Here is a 15603-nt window from a genome sequence, read left to right on the forward strand (position 1 = left end):
TGGATGAGACTAGAACAACCTCTAGGCCTAAATTGATCTTTCCAAGTTTGCTTATGAGGATTTTTAGGAATAAAGGTGTTCCAATCCCTCAAGACATCAGTCCCATGTCTACACCCTCTGCAATCAACAAGCTCACCTGCAAAAGGATAAGTGTCAGGCTTCCAGGAGAAGAAGATGAAGGTGATGAAGGAGAGGCTGCTCCAATGGAGACTGAAGCAGAAGCAGCTGGACTTGCATCAACTTCAACACCTAGGAGAAGTGGCAAAAGACACAGAGCTTCAACCTCTGCAGACACACCTCCAGATGCTTTCCAGATCATTCTGGAAAGGCTTGATGGGATCAGGGCAGTCCAAACTGAGCATTCTGACAGGATGAGAGCCATGCAAGACCAGATTGATGTCTTGGCTGCTACACTTGACAGCTTCACAACTCAGCATGACAAGTGACCCTTTGGCCATTCCATGTCAAAAAGGGGGAGAAAGTTCATTGATGATTGAGAAGCAGAAAAGCAGCTCTTAAGGGGGAGTAATTAGTTGAGGGGGAGTAATGTGGTTATATATGTTTATGATTTGGGTATTTTAGTGTTTTTATGGTTTTTGATACACTGTGTTTTGGTGTATAACTGTTTCTAACTCTTTTCATATACTCTTGGTTTAAACTTTAATATATGTTTGATGATGTTATTCAGGTATTGGTTGGTTTGTACCCATATGCTTATGTAAGCTTTTAGGGTTATTGTTTTATGCATAGTTTGTAGGCTTTATGGTATGTACCATGCTTAAGTGCAGCCTTTATGCTATGTTGAAATCAGTACTTAATCTAAATGTTCTGCATTTTGGTTTATGTACTGTCACTCTTGTGCCCTTGTAGGATTGTTCCTAGATGCATATGCCTTGTGTGCTATGCATTGGTTGAGTGTTGAGCATACAAGTGTCTTGCCTTGTGCTTGTTAACTTGTATGTCTTTGTGTTCATTCCAAGTGTGAATGAGCACTGTGATCACTACCTTGTGGTGTTCACTTGGTTGATCAAGCCATGGTTTGTTTATTAACTCCATCTTTGCTTGATCTCATATTGCCTGTTTCATATGCATTTATAATTTTCTGCTTACAATGATCATGGTGTATTGTTGTGTTTCAGGAGTTTATGTTCATATGATTCAAGTGCTTCACAGCTTCTAGAGTTAGGTGTGAGTGAGTTTTGATCAACTGTTCCCAACTCACATGTTAAGTCTAGAGTCTGTTTTAGGGTTTTGTCACGGAATAGCCAAAGGGGGAGATTGTAAGGTTGAATTTATTCAACCATCTAATTGGCTTTATTCCGTGCCAAATTTGCTTGTAATTCAGCATTTAGAAACCCTGTATTTAGGTGGGATTGTTGTAAGGGTAGTGAGTGAGATAGAGTGAAGATTGCTCAAGAGTGTGCAAGAAAACAGAGTGTCGCGGCTGGGACTCGCGGGTGGACTCGCGGCTTCAACCCGCCAGAAGATGCACACGTGCCAAGCATGCTGGAAGATGAACAGTCATGCTAGCTGGAGCACTACAGGACAAAACAAGACAACTGGCCATACGGTTAACTCGCGACTGGAACTCGCGACTTAGTCAAGCCGCGAGGTCAAGCCGCGAGCCACCCCTGTTTTGGAAAAACCTAACGTTTCGCATTCCTCTTCACTCCAGTATAAATACCATTTTAACCCACGATTGAAAGAGAGCTTCCAGAGAGAATTTTGAGAGAGAAACCCTAAAGAAAAACCAGATTGTTTCACCCACAATCTCTACCTTAGAGTCTCATCAAATTCCCTCACTCTCTTCCTCTCCATTGTCAAATCCTTGAGAGGCATTATACCAAACCTGGTTTTCACCATTATCATCTCTGTGAGACAGACGTTTGGAGTTCTGGGAAGCAGTTAGGAAGGAGCCAATCTTCATTGGTTGATGCTACGGTGTAGTAGCGGAATCCGGAAAGCTAGAAAAGAAAAAGGTTCGGCGCAACCTCGTTGGAGCAAGAAGCTTGGAGGGCTTAGGTGCATTGGGTAGATTAGGCTTGGAGGGTCTATTGCTGTCCTTGTATCCCAACTGTATTTTCTAGTGGATTGATTACCGCTTGGAGGGCGGCGGAGAGGTTTTTCGCCGAGGTCTTCGGTTTCCTCTTCGATAACATATCTGGTGTTATCTCTGTGTTTGCATCTTCCTTCCTCTCTATCTCTGCCTTTACATTATCTGCTGTGGTTTATTTTGTTGTGGCTTAGATAGTTGTTTAATCAATTCCATATTATAGCATATGTTAAGTTTCCGCACACTAGTTGTTTGACATATTGCTTGGGTTGGTTAAGTTGGTTTTTGGGGGTCTAAACGTTCAAAAGTGTTTTTGTACACGTTTTTGAACTTTCAAAAGTCTTTTTGTTGCTTTAGTTATGGTTAGCTTTTCAAGCTTTTCAGATTTGGGGATTTTTGAGACTGGGTTATGGGGGTCAGTGGGTGTGAGCCTTTGAGGGTAAATTTGTCTCACTCGAACTTTTTAGTCCATGTGTTTATAAGTTTGGTCAGTGTCAAATACCACATCAGTGTTTCATTAAGCCAGGTAGGACTTAAACTAACAGAAATATATGGAAGGACGAAAAGTAGAACATTTTGCAAAGTTTAGGGTCAAAAATGAATTTTTGAAAGTTTGAGGACCAAAAACAAACTTCTGTGAAAGTTTAGGGATAAAAATGATATTTTACCCTAAATTTTATCAAATTGATATTTTATTTAAACTAAAGGTCTAGAATAATTTTTAGTTTAACTTCCTTCCACTAAAAAAAAAATTCTAAACTTAAAATCAGTAGAGACTCTAAAAGTTTTTCTCAAGGTGTTTCTCATGAGCATCAATTACACAATCTAATAAAAAGAGAAATTCATATATTGACAATAACAACAATAAGAAAACATGCAAATACATAAAGTTTATAATTGTCTTCTACGAGTTTTCATATTTTGAAATCATTACATGATAGTTCCATTATCAATGCTACAAACCACATCTCTTTTAATGTATATAACTAAGCAATTATTTATCCATTGAATAAAAAACAAATTATGTAGCAAAATTTAATTTTATTAACATAAAAAATACTGAGGGTATTCCTAATTTTTTTTTTAAAGAATAAATAAATAAAAAATTTTCAATTATATATATATATATATATATATATTTTTTTTTTTTCAGGTGAACGTGGGGCCGCCCCTGCTTAAAATCGGGAGTCCACACAACCTCCCATACTTTATCCTCTCAAGTCGCATCTTAGGTTTTATTAATTATTGAAAAATATTATTTTATTAATTGTAGCCCCTCCGCCTTCCGATTTCACGTTTGTGAGAAAGAGCTATAAAAATCCAACCAATACCTCTTAAAATGCGTGAGCCCGAAATCCCTTTGAAAATTTGTGTCATGGACAGCCAGGGCAGGCAACCGCATGTGCTGGTCATACCATTTCCTGCGCAGGGTCATGTTGCCCCTCTAATGAAGTTGTCACACAAGATTGTTGATCATGGGATCAAGGTCACATTTGTTAATACTGAGTTTATACATGCAAAAGTGAAAGCTTCAATGGTAGTGAAGAGTGAAGAGAAGAGCCCAATAAGGCTAGTCTTAATCCCAGATGGGCTAGAACCTGGGGATGATCGAAAAGATGTTCTTAAGCTGACACAAAGTATGCTGAAAGTTATGCCAGTCTATTTGATGGACTTGATCGAGAAAATTAACCAGTCAAATGATGATGATGATCAGATCAGTTGTATCATTGCTGATACAACGGTTGGGTGGGCACTAGAAGTTGCTGAGAAGATGGGAATTAAAAGGGCAGCAGTTTGGTCTGCTGGACCAGGAAACTTGGCTTTTTTACTTCATGTCCCGAAGCTTATTGAGGATGGAATAATAGATACTAAAGGTAAAAATTTTGCTGCTATTAATAATTCTAACTTGTTTATGTTATTAAAAAAGATTTTGATTTACATGTTGAAACCTTATTGAGCAACTCATAATCAAGCATCTTCAGTATTTAATATTTGGTATTTTAATAATAGTTGAATCACCCTGTAGGAACTCCAATAAAAGACAACTTGATCTGGTTGTCAAAGGAAATCCCAGCATGCAGTAGCACTGAGTTGCCTTGGAGCATTCCAGGAGACTCAAAGCTACAAAACATTATTTTTGAATATTATGCTTCGAGAGCGAACCATTATGTCAAACAATGCAACTGGCTTCTCTGCAACTCATTCCATGAACTTGACTCAGTGGTCTGCGATTTAATTCCTGGGATCATACCTGTTGGCCCATTACTTTTGGGCAATCAATTAAGCAATTATGTTGGAAGCTTTTGGCCTCAGAATTCAACTTGTCTAAGGTGGCTTGATAATCAACCTGTGGGTTCAGTCATTTATGTTGCCTTTGGCAGCATAGCAACCTTTAGCCAAAAACAATTTGATGAACTAGCACTTGGTCTTGAACTCATAGGCAAACCATTTTTGTGGGTTGTCCGATCAGATATAACAGATGGACCACTTGCTGAATTCTTGCATGTGTTTAGAACAAGACTAAATGATCGTGGAATGATTGTTGAATGGGCACCTCAAGAGACGGTGTTAGACCATTCTTCTATTGCATGTTTTGTAAGCCATTGTGGATGGAATTCAACCTTGGAGGGTATAAGCATGGGAGTCCGATTTCTATGTTGGCCTTTCTTTTCAGACCAATTCCATAATAAGAGTTACATATGTGATGTTTGGAAGATTGGTTTAGGGTTGACCCCAGATGAAAATGGGCTCATCACGAGGCATGAAATCAAAACAAAAATAGAAACACTCCTCTCTGATGATGGTATAAAAAGAAATTCATTGGAGCTAAAGAAAATGGCCAAAACGAGTGTAACTGAAGGTGGATCCTCTTTTAAGAATTTCGAAAGCTTTATTGAACAATTAAAGCATTAAGGATGTTATAAAGTGTGACTGTTATATTGTTTCTAAGTGTTTTCAAGTATGTCCTTATTAAGATATTATTTTGAATCATGTTCCATAAAACTGAAGCTTTAGATTGAAAGAAATATTGTGCGTGTGTACCAACCTATGTAAGGGTTTGAATTTCCTTAATGGATTGCAAATTTAGCATCATTAGTTGAACAAGCTTTTAGTGCTTCTTAGGCTAAACTAGCTTCTTTTTCTTTGTGGCAAGAGTCTTATAACTCAATTATTTGATATCTCTTGTAATATTATTTTTTCTCATATCAAGTGAGAGCAGGGGATGAGATATATAATAATGTCAATATGGAGTCTTTTGATAGTTGGTCAGTTAATTTTGTTTCAACGCGTACGGTCAAACTAATCAGCCATTTGCTAGCTAAATGGTTTTTATTTATTTTTATAGATGTGGTAGAATTTTAATCTATAATATATGTTTCATAATGATTACTTTTAATCATTAGACCAAGGCATGAATTGATTTTTGGTGTAGGGGGTTTGAATCCCAAATTTTTTATTGGCATAAATGTACTTTTGGTCCCTACATTTTGTACCTTTTTCTATTTTGGTCTCTATATTTTTTTTTACCACTTTTAGTCCCTAAACCAATTAACGCGTGATATTTAAGTCCTTATCGTTAGCTAACTAACAGGGAAAGCTGATGTGGCTGATGGAGAGAATGAAAAATCATTTAAGAACATTAAAAATCCACCGTGGCTAAGTTTGCCATGCCATGTGGCCTTCTTGCCCAATTTACTTCACACGTGTTTATCACATGAGTCAACCACCCACTAAACATGGCACTTATACACTGAAAATCCCCAAATCAGCCATGAATCCCTAGAATCACCATTAGCCTCTCTCTGAAACCACCATCATCTAGCTCTGTCACTTGAAACCACCATCATTAACCATCATCAACTAGCTTTGTCACTTGAAGCCATCATCACCATCAACCATCGCTCAAAACCCATCTTTGCCACTTGAAGGCAGTATTTTCTCTCTCTCTCTCTCTCTTCTCTCTGTATGTGAAAAGATATTTGCTCTCTCTGTCTATGTCCTTATTTATAACTTTACAATATGCGTGTTGGTTGGTTTTGGAAGTAGGGGCCACAATGTTTTTGTATGCTTTTGTATGTTACTTTTGATTGTGGTCCATGTGTTCCCTATGTGCTTCTATTGAAGGGAGTTAAGTAAGCCTAACAGTATTGTATGAGGCTTTTTTGTGTAATTTAGTAACTATGCATGTCTATTTTAGTATGACAGAACTATTGAAGTTAGTGCTGTGTTGTGAAAAATTATTTGATTAGTGTAGTGTTGGTAAATACCTTATTGAGTGTTGTGTTGTCTACATGCAGAATGAAATATTTTATTAGGTGTTGTGTTGGTAAATGAGTGTTGTGTTGTTCTTGCATTGTTTAATTGGTATTGAGGGTATGTTGCATTGAAATATAACTTGCATTATTTAATTGGTATTAAGGGTATGTTGCATGCAGAGTGAACTACTTCATTTAGTAATGTGTTGGTAAATGAGCAGTGTTTTCTTAAATAAGAGTTGTTTTATTCTTTTTCTTTAACTAGCATTGTTTAATTGGTTTTGAGCGTATGGCATGTAGAATGGATGACCTATTTAGTATATCTGTGCATCATGGTGGCTATTTTACTGAGAACCCTAAAAAATATGTGGGAGGTGAAGTAGATGTAGTTGATAATTGTGACCCTGATAAGTGGTCCAAGGTTGAGATAGAGGGTATATGTAGGGACTCTGGGTACACATCTGTTAGTAGGCTATGGTATACAATGCCTGGTATGTACCAAGAAAGGGCAAACTTCCATTTGGTTGTTGATGATGATGATGCCATGTACATGACAGAATTAGTGAAGGGTCATGAAGAGATTCATGTGTATGTGGAGCACCCAATAGATAATTCTATACTAGTTGATGAAGGAGAGGATGTTAGTGAGGGTGTGCAGCCATTGGCAGTGGAGCAAGGCCCTATGGGTTATTATAGTGATTATAGTGATGATGATGACCATGATGGGGGTGAATTTTATAGTTTTTATGATAGAGATGACATGTATGCTAATGATCAAACTTTTAACAATGAGGATGAGTCAATTGAGGTGGTTGTTGAATAGGTGTATGTTAGGAGAGTAGGTGCAGAACTTGTTATTGAGGAGGTTAATGTTGATGCTCCCATTGTGGTTGTTGCTTCCCATGTGGGTTCAAGGAGAGAATGTAAATAACCTATCATTGAGCACCCACCTGAGGTCTTTATTGTAGGTGATGGCAGTGATAGTGGGGGAAGTGGGCTAGATGATGAGGTAGAGTTGAACCATGGTGTTCGAGACTTTGTTGAAGATTGTATTGACAATTGGGATGGTAAGGATGATGATGATGTTGTTGAACCAGGCTAAATGGGTACTAGTGTAATGAACTCTAATTATAAGAGTGAGGAATTGCACAGTCTAGTGGAATCATTATCTGATGATGAGCTTGGGTATGACAGTGATGATATTTTTTAGGATGATAGAAGTACGCATGTGGGAAATGGTAAGGGACAGAAAAATGAGAAAGTGAAGAAGTTTCTTGTGTTTAAGGCTGTGTTTGAATTGGGTGAAAACCGTTTCCAGAAATCATTTTCCGTAAAACCCACGTGTTTGGCTGTCACGGAAAATGATATTTTCCGGAAAATGACTTCCGGTTGACCAATATTTTCACCTTTGACCCGGAAATGATTTTCTCCCCTCATTTTCACTTCAAATCATTTCCGGAAGAGAGAGAGAGAGAGAGAGAGAGAGAGAGAGAGAGAGAGAGAGAGAGAGAGAGAGAGAGAAGAGAGAAGAGAGAGCCTAGATCAGAGAGAGAGAGCCTAGATCGCGTCGCGTCGATGAGCGGTGCGCTCATCGATCGCGTCGCTTGTCCGACGATCGCACCGCGCCGACGAGCGGTGCGATCGACATTCGCGATCGATGAGATCGCGCTGTGCGATCGTCGATCGAGCGGTGCGATTGACGATCGCGATCGACGAGCGCGCTCGTCTCTCGTCGATCGACGAGTGCGCTCGTTGGACGAGATCTCGCGAAGGCGCGCTCGTTTGATCGATGGTGCGATCTCGCGAAGCGTCGATCGCGGTCGTCGGACTGGAGCTCGCGAGATCGCGATCGACGGCGCGATCTCGCGAAGCATCGATCACGATCTCGCCTTCGCGAGATCGCGCCAGATCGAGATCGCAATCGACGGCGTGCCTGGCAATGAAGAGTTTCCTCCAATCTCACCCTTACAACTACTCCTATTGTGCCCTAACTTACCACAGGCCTTACACTGCTTAGAGCTACCAGCTCTCTTACTTGTTGGTTCATTAGGTTCTCTTACTCTCTTCTTCTTAGGCCTGCCAAGTGGTTTTCTTTTGATAGGGTGCTGAACTGGGGTCACACCACATGGTCTCAACATATTCTGCCCATTGATTGGTGCTATGATTGGCTTGTAGCATGCTCCGTATGTAGAGAGATGGTGACAAGGGTGAACATATTGCTCAGCATCTTGTCTGTTGAAATAGTTGCTGTTCAATACTCACTATTAATGTTTGCGAATTTCCTGTTTGTAGACCAGCAAAAGCATAAGTGCACCATCATAGGCCAGGACAACCTCAACCACACCATTTGCACCACACCGGACCAGCATGCATAGCTTCAGTCTAAGTGCACCACCACAATTTAGCATACATAACCCATCTACTGCAAGTGCACCATACCAGTTTAGACCAGGTGCTCCATCCCAGTCCAGGACAAGGTCAGCCACTCAGTTTGCACCATATCATACCAGTATGCCCCAATCTAATCCATTTGAAGCAAGTGGAGGCACATTCATCCACTCTTATACACAACAGCATAGCTCCACACCAAGTGCACCACACCAATCAGGTGCACATTATAGCTCCAACAGCAGTAACCCAACTTTAAGGCAGTAAAAAGAAAAGGGTGGTCAGATCAAAGACTTTGAAGGCTTCTAAGAATGCATCCATATACATGGAAGCAATTAGACGTGTTGGGAGTCAATCATTTGTGGAGGGTCCGAGGAAATGAAGAGAGCAAGAAGTTGATTTTTCTTTTTGTTGATGAGGGTCACTTGTTTTGTATATTTATGGTGATAGGGTTAACTACGGAACAATGCCCTATTTTGGCTTAACTATGTAATTATGGGGATTGTGTACGAACTGGTGTTTTGGGTCAACTGTGGTAGTTAGTGTTGTAGTTGAACTATGCCATTGTGTTTTGTGCAATTCTGGTGATGATAGTAGGTGTTGTTTTGTTTAAAAATGAACCCTTTGTCCTGGTTTAATACCCATACCAATGAGTAGCAATCAATGATAAGTTGAAGATGTATTTCTATACAATTTGTGTTGTTTAGTTTAATATTGAATTTTGTGTCTTGTTTTGGAATACATAGTAATAGTATAGTTGACCCTTGTGTGAACTTTATTGTAAGTAATGGCAGTGAGGCAGTTATTGTAGGTGATGGCAATGGTAGCATGTGTTGAACATATATATATCTTGGCATACTTTTGGTACTCACGTCAATGAGAGACAATTAATGTATTTGTATTCAAAATAGATCTTGTTCTGGTTAATATTGAGTCTGTTATTTTTAGTAGTTAATGAATTTGTAATGCAGTTATTTTCTGCAATAGGTGTATTCATTTCATTCACATTGTGGAATCCATAGGTAGATGCATTCAAATCAGAATTTACATTTACATGGGCACAAAAAGTGTATTCATTTCATAGGGAAATGGGTTACATTACTAATAATTGGCAGGAGCACAAAATTACCAGGAGGTAATACATGGCTAAACACATCTCATACAAAAATTGTACACACTACTAGCCTAACATAAACTAACACTGCCCTACATACATCACCACTACCACTACCATCCCTAATAATGCCCATAACAATCACTACCCTACATACATTTAAATTGCCAGCCTTACTAATGCCCTGTTAACAATATTGATTACAATAGTAGCATCAGCAGTAGTAGCACATACCAGCAGCAACACTTGTTGCTTCACACAGCAGATGGTGCTCAAACACAGGAATAGTTTACTCACCCCTATCTCATTAACATTGCCAACCCTACATACAACCCTACATACATTAACACTACCAACACTACATATATTACCTAACCAAACACAAAACTACACACATCACCACTAACAATGCCACAGCCACAACTGAAAACTTCTCTCTCTTCTTACAACTTGCAACCTCAGCCTTAAGTGTGATGATCCTCTGCTTTTTCTGTGGGATAAGCACCTTACCACGATCACATATCTCATCATCATGCCATTGGAAGAACCTACACTTATGCCCCACTTGAAATGCAAATAATGCTTAGAAAATGAAAACCCATAAACTATTGTAGAAACAAAATAATTAAATTAATTAATGTAGTAAAGCCCACTTAAACAATTTACCCAGTAGTTTGGACAACTGTAGAATCTTCTGCTAGGATTTTCTGATGTCCATGACACAACTAGGATAGGTTATTGATTACAGTAACACCTTATTGGTGCTCTCCTCCTCACGCTGGAACTTGTTGAAGAGCTCTTCCGTTCTGGTCTAAGCTTCAAGGAATAGCTATGTGGGTGGATGTGAGGAATGTTTTTTGTTGTTAGGGTTTTTGGTATTGATTTGGGAGATTTTGGGTTTTTTGGTACTGATTTGGGAGATTAACGTGGTAGTGGTGGTTATGTGATGGACACTTGCGAAGTAAATCGGGCGGGAAGGCCATGTGGCATGGCAGACGTGGCCACAGTGGATTATTAATGTTTTAAAATGATTTTTAATTCTCTTTGTCAACCACATTAGCTTTCCTTGTTAGTTGGCTGATGGTAAGGACTTAAATGTTGGTTTAGGGATTAAAAGTGGTAAAAATAAAATGTAGGGACCAAAATAGAAAAATGTGAAAAATGTAGGGACCAAAAGTGCATTTACGCCTTTTTTATTTGATGACAAAAGATTTTACAATTTGAGTTAACTAAAACCTACTCTCAATGTGTCTTTTGTTGTAATAAATTTGGGCAATTAATTTTCTTAAGCTGTTTACAACCAAATAGGAATGCCCGAGAATTTAAGAGAATTCCTGGGATCGTTGAAAATTACCTTGAACCTAACACAACTTAGATCTAACATTTAGCTATTAAAAATTCAACTTGTTTTTGTTATTAAAAATTATTTTGCTTTAGATGTTGCAACTCATAATTAATAAGCATAATTAGTATTTAATATTTGGTGTCAAAGAAGAAAGGGAAAAAAAGTCATTTCACATTTTATATTTTATAATAATTAATGAGAAAAATTACACTGGTCTCCCTTGAGTTTTTTTTTTTTTTTTGGGAAATTACAATCAACTCCCATCTAGTTTAGAATAAAACACTCACCTCCCTTAAAATGAAAACTATTTACATTGACCTCTCTTGGGTGATTAAAAAAAAGTTGGCATAAATGCACTTTTAGTCCTTACATTTTGAACCTATTTCTATTTTGGTTCCTGCATTTTATTTTACCACTTTTAGTCCCTAAATGAAAAAAGCATTCCATTTTAGTCCATACCATTACTTACTTAATGGAAATATCTTACGTGACAAACAAAGTGCACTGTTAGCATCGTAAATGCTGACGTGGCCGTTAAAAATAATATTAAAAAAATTTTATTTAGCATCCACGTCAAAATATATTTTTAAAAATTAACTTCTCAATTTAACAAAATAAAAAACAAAATTAAAAACAAAAAATAACATGAATTGAGATTTGAATTTATCTTGAAAAAAAACAACAAGAACACAAATTCAGAAAATTTAAAATCCAAAATATTAACATTCAGATCCACATGAAAACAAAATTAAATATGAACAAATCCAAAAAATCAAACCCCCCACACAACTTCAAAACATCAAAATTGAGTTTAGATTTCAATTTCAAACCGCATAGCCACATTTTTTTTTTTCATTATTTTTCGGAAGAACACTGAACTTTTCTTCCTTTTTCTTACGCTTTTTGAGAAACCAAACACAAACCCAGAATTTCACACGAACAAAGAAAAATCAAACTATCCACAAATATGAAACCTAGAAAACAAACCCATAAATTTCAGAACTAGAAAAATTCGAAACAAACAGAGACCATTAGATCAAAATCCCTTCAAATCCAATCGATCCTTGCAACTTCCCAATACTAATACAGTGACTGAAGATCTGAGATTTCAAACTTGGGAAGCCGAGTCATCGAGTGGATCTGTTGAAGTCTTCGATTTTGGCATGGTGCATAAGACATAAAATTTGGGGATGTGCTGGGTTTACTAATGATATTGAATTGGGTTTGTGTTTTTGTTGTTTTTGTCCAAGATAAATTTAGATCTCAATTCAAAATAAATCTTGAAGCTTAATGACCAAAATGATATGCCATGAGCTCGAATTGAACCACTAGATTGAAAGATATTGTGAAATCAAATTTCAATGGCTGAATGCATTTGCATGATTTAATCTAATCACGTGTAATTATGAAAAATTGATTTTGATTGGTTCCATAAGGAATAAATTAAAAATAAACGACGTGTCACAATCTTTTTGGATTTGACTTAAAATAATCATGAGGGAGAACACATTGGACAATTTATATTGTCAAACATTAATAATCCCTAATTGATTGGTTAAATAATATTTTAAAAGGGATACTGGATAATTAGGAAATAATTAAGGGTTATTATTACTAAAGTAAATGTACTTTGGCTGAAATTGGTAAGAATCCTAGTTTTACCTCAATTTTTATACAAAAAAAGAATAAAAACATAGGCTAGCATTGGCTCTGCTACTCCATCTACTGATCGGTAGACATAGGGCAATATCCAAGTGTTGAAAATAGCTGACTCAAAATTCCAAATTCTAGCTCCTTTTTTTCCCTCCAACTTCAAATTTTGAATTCAAAGCTCCCAAAATCCGAGGTAGCCCACCTACCCATTGTTTTAAAAATCAGAATGGACCAGTTGGTCTGATCGATTCAGCCGGGAACCGAGAGCTAGTCCGGTCCAGTAAAAACCCCTAAAACTAGTGAAAACTGGTCAAAAATTGGGTTGACCTGGGAATTTTTTTTAAAAACGGTCTGGTTCTTGGTTCGGTTTTTAAAACCATGCACCTACACCCTTTCTAGAGTCTTCTTATGCTCTTTAAATATATGGGGGATTCATAGTTCAAGGCACTCCACTCTTCTAGAGCTCTAGTGGAAGAAAAAAAGTAATGGTCAATGTGCATCCAACCTTCCTAGTCTTGGGTTGCGACTAAGTATTTCATTGCTCCTATTTTATGGTTCTAGAGAACTTCCCCGCCCCCTCTCTCCCCCCCCCCCCCCCCCCCCCCACCCTTGTTGTTTATTTAATTTTATGCATGTTAGTGTTGTTATGTTTTAGTGCTATTATGATAGAATAAAAACATATTTTGTGGTGATGTTATCATGGTAACTAGGATCAAAGCATGTTAGTGATGTTCTTGTGATATTAATTTGTTCATATGTAGTTCATGAGATAAAATTAATCATGGTTAATCTTTGATTCCCATTAATTACATGCAATAACATGCTTATTTTTCCATTCTCTCATAATTTTTTATATCAAAGGTCCGTGATCATCACTAATCACAAACAATCACATGTTTTTCTTTTAAATTTCAAATCATGTTCTTATGGCATGTTCACCATCCCCTTCTTTTCAATCTTGACATGCACTTGTTTGCTTATAGCACATTATTTATTTGGGGATGTGACATGTTAATTGGCCACCATAGTCTGGTGAATTGATTTTATCTTGCGGTGAACACCTTCTCACCTGGTAATTTAACATTTGAACTTAGATTACGGGTTCTTAGATTAAGGTTTTATCAGAGTATCATCTTTGTAGAATGTTACTAGAATCAAAGCCATGTAAATTTTCTCTTAGATTATATCTAGGACTGCAACCATGTAATGTTTTAAGTCGTATTCAAATTGATGTACATTTTTATCAAACCAATGAAATTAGACATTTTATTTATTTATCTATGGTTTTCTTAATTTTCCAATAAAATAAGTCGTAACTTCATTCAAAACCCTTGATTTAGAAGGAAATATATATTAAGTTGAATCACCACCCTGAGGGACACGAACAAGATCTCAACCATTCATGTTGGTTTGGCCCAAGGTAGAAGTTGGCCGAGGTCGCGGTCGTGTTCTCTCACAGCTTGTGTTGTGGAATGCACATTTGTGTGGGTTCAAAGTACACATATCTCGACTTTACTTCTTTTCCAATTGAATAGTTAATATAACATATAAAGACACTACTTATTTCAAAAGTCTTTAAACCTATAAGTTTGGGCCTAACTATCTATAATTAACTACTCATTCTTATCATTATTATTCAGTGTGAGACTTTACTCACACTTACATACTCAACAATAATTATACTCTAAGACAATGTCAATGAAGATTGCATTGTATCCATGTTAATTGGAATTGAGGATCAGCACTGCCATCTGTTCAGTTCGTGAGGGGTTGGAGACAGGTGATGACCCAAAAGATGAAAGGAAGCTAGGTGGGATTGTTGCTCAGTAGAGTCATGCCTGGTTAACTGGAGGACTTGATAAGAAGACCAATCAAAATGATATTGATTCAGATTGCTCTCATCATTGCTGATTTTGGTATCTTGTTTTTTCACATTTTCTATTTTATAATAGTTAATGAGAGTAAATTGCACTGATCTCTCTTGAGTTTTTCAGAAATTAGACTCCCTTAGATGACTGAATTGTTTTTTTTTAAAATGATGAATTTCGTATTGTACCCTTAACTTAAACTGCCATCCTCACACTCTCTAATAGAGGATTTGAATTTGTTTTTCTGAGATTTTTAACTCATTTTTTTAGTCATCAAGAAGAGGTAAGTGTAATGACATAAAACCTTAGGGAGGTCAGTGTAATTTTTCCTGCCATATGGGTTAATTAAAGTTGTGTTTTTACAAAGAGTGTATAACAAGATTTAGCCTATTTCAAAGATTTGTTTAAGCCAGCAAATCCGTAATTACTTCACTCATATGAATGAGTGTCAAGGGCATACTACTGATATAAATATGTATATGTTGGTGTATGAAGGCAGTAAGTGACCACCACATATTATGGGCAAGCGAACACGTGCTAGCAATAACATACCCTGCACAAGCCCATGGAGAATTGGAGAGCCTCTCATGAAGTTGTAGCCGGGAGAAAAAGGTGAGGAACATAATGGGAATTGGCTCAAAATGTAGGATCAAAAGTGTATTTACACCTTAAAAAAAAAAACAATATGTTTTAATAAAACATACAATATGCATCTAAGTTTCAATTGATAAAGACAACAATTTATTTGTTTTTATCAATTTTTTAAGGTAAAATAACAATATGTGTTTTAACAAAACATGCAACATGCATCTAAGTTTCAGTTGATAAAGACAACAATTTATTTGTTTTTAGCAATTTCTTTAGATTAAATAACTATAAGTGTTTTAACAAAGCATGCAACATGTATTTTAGATAAAATAACTATA

General features: G+C 37.0%; 2 protein-coding genes across 2 annotated transcripts in view; both read left to right on the plus strand.

Moving 5' to 3' along the window:
* The window catches only part of LOC126704133 (UDP-glycosyltransferase 83A1-like), an 82030-nt gene that overhangs the window by 34923 nt on the left and 31504 nt on the right, over positions 1-15603 (plus strand). The gene's annotated exons all lie outside the window — the stretch shown is intronic.
* Positions 3367-5146, plus strand: LOC126701761 (UDP-glycosyltransferase 83A1-like). Its single transcript, XM_050400112.1, has 2 exons — positions 3367-3927; positions 4080-5146. Exons 1-2 carry the CDS (start codon positions 3393-3395, stop codon positions 4964-4966), a joined length of 1422 nt encoding a protein of 473 aa, XP_050256069.1. The 5' UTR covers positions 3367-3392; the 3' UTR covers positions 4967-5146.

The sequence above is a fragment of the Quercus robur genome, chromosome 10 (genome assembly GCF_932294415.1).
Source record: "Quercus robur chromosome 10, dhQueRobu3.1, whole genome shotgun sequence".
In the NCBI taxonomy this organism is placed as follows: Eukaryota; Viridiplantae; Streptophyta; class Magnoliopsida; order Fagales; family Fagaceae; genus Quercus; species Quercus robur.

Bases quoted from the DNA above. Each gene is read 5' to 3' on its own strand.
- LOC126701761 (XM_050400112.1), top strand. From the start codon at position 3,393: ATGCGTGAGCCCGAAATCCCTTTGAAAATTTGTGTCATGGACAGCCAG. The intron at 3,928-4,079 runs GTAAAAATTTTG...ATCACCCTGTAG, and splicing joins TGGAATAATAGATACTAAAG to GAACTCCAATAAAAGACAAC.